This window comes from Halyomorpha halys, unplaced genomic scaffold, assembly GCF_000696795.3.
Source record: "Halyomorpha halys isolate HHAL.00 unplaced genomic scaffold, Hhal_1.1 Scaffold240.1, whole genome shotgun sequence".
In the NCBI taxonomy this organism is placed as follows: Eukaryota; Metazoa; Arthropoda; class Insecta; order Hemiptera; family Pentatomidae; genus Halyomorpha; species Halyomorpha halys.
Window position 1 is genome coordinate 292,210 of NW_027115703.1, and position 7,794 is coordinate 300,003.

At 28.9% G+C, this 7,794-nt stretch overlaps 1 protein-coding gene across 11 annotated transcripts in view; it reads left to right on the top strand.

The window, feature by feature from the left end:
* Positions 1–7,794, top strand: part of loco (locomotion defects) — a 77,606-nt gene that overhangs the window by 22,337 nt on the left and 47,475 nt on the right. For 10 of the 11 annotated variants that reach the window (XR_001343063.2, XR_001343065.2, XR_001343064.2 and 7 more), the window contains exons 6-7: positions 1,539–1,862; positions 6,606–6,803. Coding sequence is in view for 6 of the 11 variants with exons in the window: in XM_014419523.2 (XP_014275009.1) it covers positions 1,539–1,862; positions 6,606–6,803 (522 nt within the window). In the remaining 5 variants the exon portion in view is untranslated. The remainder of the gene's footprint in view (positions 1–1,538; positions 1,863–6,605; positions 6,804–7,794) is intronic. The other variant, XM_014419525.3, reaches the window with a different exon arrangement.

Genomic DNA, 7,794 nt, shown 5'->3' on the forward strand with positions numbered 1-7,794 from the left:
CTTATATTTTAAAGTAAAATATTAGGCTAACGTTTTGATTAAATAAATAAAATGTTGAAATATTCTTGAATGGAATATGGTCCGGGTGCGGTCAAATTAAACTCAGTAGTAATAACTATTTTAATTGAGCCGTTTCACCCCACATTGCAGGGCTTCATCAGGGCTAAAAAAGATACAAATACTTGACATAGTTTCAAAGAAACAAAAAAACATAGTGAAAAATAACAGGGGTAAATAGTGAAACGTAAAATTTAATAAGAAAAATAAAAGGTTATAAACAATAAATGAAAACGGTAATAGTAACAGAAAAATAAAGATAAAATAAGAGAAGAAATATTAAAGAAAGTACAAATTAAGAGATGAAAAGGGAAAAGAATAAAATCAAATGAAAATGAATGAGACAGAATCCATACCTGTTTTGACGGAAGTCAAAGTCAGAGTAAACCATTTGTATTAGGAGGAGTGGAGATGGTAGTTAAGTGCGTCACATAATAATGAAAATAATGTTAAAGTAAACAATGTAAAAATTATTAAAGTTAGGTACACAATAAATGATAATATACATAATAGAAAGGGAGAAGAAATATTTACAAAATTATAAAATAAAATAAAAAATAATATTTAAAAAAAAAACATATTCCATTCATTGATATTCGTGGTCAATCAGCAATTATCCAGTATGAAATATTCTTAATTCAGCCTCTTTTGTATGATGAAAATTTGGGGAAATCTTTTTTTACCCCATCTGTTACATTTTTTCATGTATTTTATTCACATTTACCCCCCTAGACAATGCTTTGAATGATATGAGAACTAAAGGTCATTCATACATTTGCCCCAATTGACAGGAGAATGTATGTGTAATGGAAGTTGTTAAAAAAAAAATTCAGGGAAGAATCAATGTTATTTCAAAATCTTTTATCATCATGTAATCTATCTGCATTAGATCCTCTAAATCATAGAAAAAAAGGATAAGTATTACTAAAGTTGCTGTCCTGTAAATAAGTATTGAAAATCACCTATTGTATTTTTGAGACACAATTACCCTAGTTCATTCCATAAAAACAGAAAATTAGGTTGAGGTATTCCAAATACTATGGAATTCACTTAAAGATAGGCTAGTTATTATAGTGTTTTTTGTTTAATGTCAGGTTTAAAATAAAAATACTTTATTTTTCCATGAATCCTTATTACTGCATTATTTATCCTTATTATTATTAAACATTGCGTATAAGAATTTATTTTTTTGCCTCATGGGTATTATGTCATAAACTATGTGCACATTGAATATGTTAAAGGATTTAAAATTTTAAAACAATAGAAAATACTTTTTTTGGAAAAATATTTACTATATATCACTAAAAATATTTTAAAATCTTGTTTTGATTATTTTTATTTCATATTTTTTAAAAAAAATTTATATTCAGCCAAAATTATACAATAAAACTCATTTGCATATAATTTCTTTACTTGAATTTTTTTTCATTGACATATTTGCTGAATTTTCATTAATCAAGCAATTTTTATTTTTTTGTTAGTTGAAAAAGTCAAGAAGTGATGCTGATGAGAGGAGGAGAAAATCTCTCTTACCATGGACCAAGAAAACTCGAACGAAATCACGAGATAGATTTGGAGGAGTTTTAGATCATGACAATAGTTCTGTGAGTAGTAGTAGATCTTCTTTGACAACTTGGGATCTGTCGCTTTCTTCAGGTCTTTGTCGTGTTATATTGCCTGATGGATCTACTGCTGTAATTCATACACGCCCAGACCAAACTGTCAGAGACACAGTATCACGTCTGTTACTTAAACGCTCACTCAGCTATAATGATTTTCAAGTTTTTCATAGCTATACCAATAAAGTAAGTTTAGATGTGTCTGTATTAACTTTTGAAAAATTAAAATTTTGAATTCAAATGCTGTTTGGATATAAAATTTTAAGCATTCTTGATTTCTGAATTTTAATTTTTGATCCTTCTAATTCTGTTTAATTCCTGCGTTGAAAATCTCATATTCATTAAAAATAGGTCAAATTTATAGTTTAGGATGGAAAAAAAGGTGTAATGCAAAGCATTGTGTAACACGTGAAGAGTTTAATTCAATGAAAAAAAAACAAAAATCAAAGCAACTAAACACTAGTGACGAAAATTCTCAGAGTAGTATTCCGTGGTCTTGGTTAACTATTAAAAATTTTCAGAACAAGCTTCATTATTATATTTTCAGTTGTTAGTATTTAGTCAGTCTACTAGCAAGGTTGGCTAATCTTTCTATGTATTAATATTATAAATGAAACAATTATGTCAATTTTTGCAGGATTTGGGTGTTTTATATACATTTTAGTATTTTACTGGATAATTTTGCACATTAGAAGATTTTTACTGCACATTTTTCACTGCACAAAAATCCATGCTATAGTTATTACAATTAGGGTTTATAAAAAAACCGACATATTAGAAAACCGGTTTTCGAATAGTTTTTTTTCCAGAAAACCGGTTTCGAATTTTTATAAAAAAATTTTTTGCTCGAATATTCTGTAATTCGAACAAAAAATTTTAACAGAAAATTTAGAGTGATTAAAAGCAGTTTTTGACTGAAATTATTTACTGTTCAATTTTATTGATAGTAAAATATTTTTATGCAATTTAGTAGAACAAAGAAATAATAGTTGACCAGGATTAAATAACTTTAAAAATAATTATTCGTTTTTTATGCATAATTTTCACATATAAGGATGTAAATATTTTTATAATAGTGAAATGAGTTATTCAGCAAAGGGTTCGAATAAAGAAAAACAATATATTTTTATATATACCCTCTCACTTGCAACCGAACTAGGCTTAATCGTTTTTAAAGCCTGATATAATAATTCTAAATTTTTTGTCCTTTTATTTGTGGCTTCCAAGGCCAAAAACTCTTTTCTTAGAGTTTGAGTAGAGGAAGTCACTTCTTCCGGTTCCTTTAAATATTTATTAATTGCCACTTCCATAGCATTTTTCAATAAAACATTGTCTGGCTCTTGAATATCTCTTTCATCACGTTTTTGAATATCACATTCTTCCCCTGTAGAGTAATCTTTATAATATTTGTCCGGATAACTTAATAATGTCACTTTTCGTTGCTAATGGAAGGAATTTATTAGAAGATTTCGTTAAAACAGTTTGAGAATTTTGTAAATAAAGGATAAGTGAAACTAATACTGTATCTCTTCTTTCTTCAATCCGTGCCTTTATAGCGTATAATCATTTCTGACTAATTTCGGATTTCAAATTTTGTAGTTCACCCAGCAAAAATTCAAATATACCTTCACTAGTTAATAAATTTGTGTCTTGTCTACCTAAAGCTTCGGCTGCTAATTTTATCGGACCTAAAACTTTAAGGAGTTCTACAACTTTGTAATATTCTTCTTCATCTTCATTCCACATATGAGAAGCATTAAGGTCAGTCAGAGTTAAAACAACACATTCTTTTAGGTGTACAAATCTTTCTAACATGGCCTCTAAACTATTCCATCTTGTTTTACAATCAAGAATAAGATTATATTCTTTCTCGTATTTCCGTTTCACGTGATTCTGAAGAATGCTATTTTTAACAGGGGATTTTCTAAAATATTTGCAAATTTTCCTTACTTTTCAAATAATATTTTTATAATCATCCAATAATTCAGGAACAGGTAATTTATAATTGTTTATGTCAAGAGAATCTAATTCTTCAAAATCATTATCAGATTCGTCATTTTCAGAGTCCTCACTTGTAGGATTTAAATCTGTTTCCAATGGACTTTTATTTTTATTATATAATATATCAGTAACTGCTAAGTTATGGCATGTGAATATCACAGTTGATTAATGGCTGGTGATATGTGGCCAATTTTTTCATAACAGCAGCACCATCATTTGTTGATGCAACTATATCGGTTGATAAATCAAGATTAAAATTTTTTAGTATCTCAGAAACCAATTTTAACATTGTTTTAGCATCGCAAGTACTTGATATCGGAGCTAATCTTAAATTAAAATCTTTTTCAAGTTGATGTACGCTAATATTTAAATATCTTCGATTTCCTTTTTTACTAGTCCATTCATCTATAGTTATAGAAAATTTTTGCCCTTTATTCTTCATACAATTTAATTCAGTTATAGTTTCATAAAACTTATAAATAAGATTCATAACTCTAGAATTATTTTGTGGTAAGCAATGACATTTCGTTGTTGCAATGACTCTCATATGAATGAGCTATTTGTTATGCAATTAATAGATAGTCTATCCAATCCAGCAAGCTTTGATACAATTTCTTCTAAACTAGTCCTTTTCACAAAGTTAGGAATACAGGGCTGTGTACTTGTTTGTGAACTTGGGCCGGCATCAGATGATTTTTTCTTGGTTATTTTATCGTGCACTGTTTTCAAATGATTATGTAGACTGCTTGTGCTTGATCCTTTGCAAGTAAGCATTTTATTGCAATAAATACAACAGGCTTTTTCTTTTTCTACTTTTTTGAAATAATTCCACACGTCTGACATTTAGGACTAAAAAGATATAAAAAATATAAATAAAAATTTATATTTTTATAATATTAAAATATGTTACCTACTTACATTTTGTATAACATCATCTATATTAAATATCGATCAATGGCACTGAACACTGAATTTATGAACTGTGCATAAAGAAACCAGAAGACAAACTGATATAAAATCTAAATTAATTCATCCAATAGACAAAACACACCGTTTCTGAGAATCATATCAGTCCGATATGATTCCAAGAACCAAACCAATTTTTTTGTCATTTTCAATTTTTTTGTAAGTGTTATTCATACATTGAAAACCGATATTTTCTACTAAAAAACCGGTTTTCGAATTTCATAATTTTCTCCAAAACACCGGGTTTTAAAAACCGACAAACCCTAATTACAATCTTTCCTTGGTCTTTTTTTTTGGAATTAGAATAAGAAGTGACTCCCTTCATTACTCAGGGATTTTAGAAACTTCATCCTATGCCTTGATTATATTATTATATGTCTATTAGATTAGGTAGGATATTATTATTTTATCCCTTATTCCTGTCATTAAGGAAGCCCAATATTTATGTTATCTGTTTTTCGTTTTTTTCCCTAAGACTCCCATTGAAGTGCTTATACTGCCATTTACCTTGGTTGGGAATCAGTTTTTTCATTTTGTGGGACTGCTACTCAATGAAGAAACTCAATGCCCCACGCCAGATTCGAACCGGCCTAACCATCTGAACTACGGATGGCCCTATGTTATCTATTAATACCTTTGTACATTTATCTTACATTATTTTTACTTTATATATATATATTTACGATATTCTGTTGTTGTTTTTTTATTCTTAAAGCATTAGAAGCCTTTCTTTTCAAACATTTTTAGATAGACTTTATCGATCCAGAGTTTGTTCTTTTTACTTTCCCTTTTCCCAAGACACAAATCATTGACCTTTTTAGCATTATTTCTGGTCCTGACCCTTAAATCCCAATATCTTCAGTCCTCATCTAAAGATTCTTCAAAGCCATTTTTCCTTTCTAGCCCATATTGATTTATTATTTAAGGAATTTTTAAAATTTTCGAATCAGAAAGCGTTTTCTTTCCTCTTGTTTATATTAAATTTCTGTCGAAATTTCATGATTACTATTTCATAATCTGACCCACATTCTGCATGATAAGATCTCACATTAATTATACCAATTTGCTGTGTATATTGTACCAAGACATGATCAGTTTTGGGATGTACACATATATTTGTGAATATCCTTAGGCTTAAGTATAGTACTTTTGACTATTAGGTTTTTTGGAGATACCAAATTTGATATTGATAGATAGATGAAATTTATCTCATTATCATTACTGTATTAATGAAAGCATTGATTACTGATAATTAGATAATATACTTATTCTCTTCTCACTTTTTTCTTTGTGTCTCTTAATATGTATGAGGAGAAGATGGTTGGGGGGTTGCGGCCAAAAAATAACACAAATAAGTTGAAATAACTTATTTAATTGTGCCAACGTTTCAGCCTGAATTTCTAGCCTTCATCAGGGCTGTTAGCATGATATCTGATAGCCAAGTGTCATTTGGCTGTCAGATTTCATGCCTTGAAATGGAATTCATGTCCTTGATATGGACATTACTTATCAAGCTGCTGCTCAGTTATGCTTACGAGGCTAATTGGTTTCTATTCCTGCGGAAACCCCTTTTGGAATTATTCTTAATGATTTTTGGTCTGGATCAGCATCTATATGTAGCGGTGATATGCCCTAAACTACCTAGACAGTATAAATAACTAGATTTAATTATTCTTTAAGTTCACTGGGCCAGCCACATTAATAATAATTTTTATTAAATTAATTATTTATTTATACATATTTTGTTGACCGGTTTCATTTTATTAAATTTTTTTTTTCTGTAAATCATAACAAGACATTTATTTAATCTAAGCATTGTTAATCATTTTGGCAATATAAATATAAAGCAATCTAAAAGATCTTCGAATTGAGGGTTGATGACTTTCAATGATTCCTTATTAATATGAAAATATATTAATAAACCCATGTATTTATTTTTACATTATTTTATTTGTTTTTCAGGCTATACCACTTGAAGAAGATGCTTCAGTGTTAAGTGGTCTTGAAGTAAGCATTGAAAGAAGAATAATTTTTAGACTTGATCTTCCCAATAGGAAGACAATAGTTGTTAAATCCAAACAAGGAAAAACACTTTATCAAGTCTTAAAACCAATTCTTCAGAAGTATGGTTATCGGTTAGAAATGGTGACTCTTTGTTTAGTGAGTACCTTTATAAATAATACTATCCAGTTGAAAATTAAGATTAAATAAGTAAATGTAGACTAGTTTCTAGATTCTTTTTTAGTTTTAGTATAACATCTATATTCTCCAAATTAGACCAGGAATGACTGATCAGATTTTTCAAAAATAGTGAATTAGAGTGCCTAACATTTTCCGTTCCATTTCCGTGATCCCTCAATCAATGCAGATTATGCATTAAAACCATGAAGTGGCACTTTTCTTTTATAATAAACAACCTCTTTTCTCATCAATAAAAAATAGTGGCAATGATAATAGTTTGGTAGATTTTAAGTTTCTGGACAGAAGGCAAATCATCAAACCTGAAAAGTGACTAGTGTTTTCTAACTTTCACTGCACCTTTAGTTCCTCTATAATTTCGTTTTTTCTAGTTATCATAAATTCTAAATGCGTAAATATCTTCAAGCATATTCTCTCCTATATCTTTATCACCCAAATTGTTGCCATTTCTGCTTCTAATCATGTCTTTCATCTTATATATTTCATGACTTAATTCTTTGGCAGCTTTTATTATCATACTTGTATTTATTTTTATAGTTTCCCTGTCTTCTAATGTTTCAAAATCAGCATACTCAAGACTGATATTTTACCATGCAGGGTTAACTCTTTTTAGGTATAAAGGACTATTGCTACTAATATAAAAAAAAATACAAGTTTTCTGAAAGAAATCTTAAGAAGTGTAAATTTTTTTATAACCACCTTCCTGGTCATTTCTGAGGGAGGGGGTTATGTACTGGGTACCACCCTATTCTAACCTTGGTGGGGGGGTCAAGTTGTTTTCATTTCATGGGTTCGCCACAAAAATAAAAGTCAATCCACCAGGCTGGATTCAACCATAAGTGGACAAAATATATGCTACTTTAAACATTGCTAAACAACAGGCAATTTAGTAAATTGTATTTTTGTATGTAAAAAAGTTCTAATAAATTGGGATTTATCATTAATTTTTAAT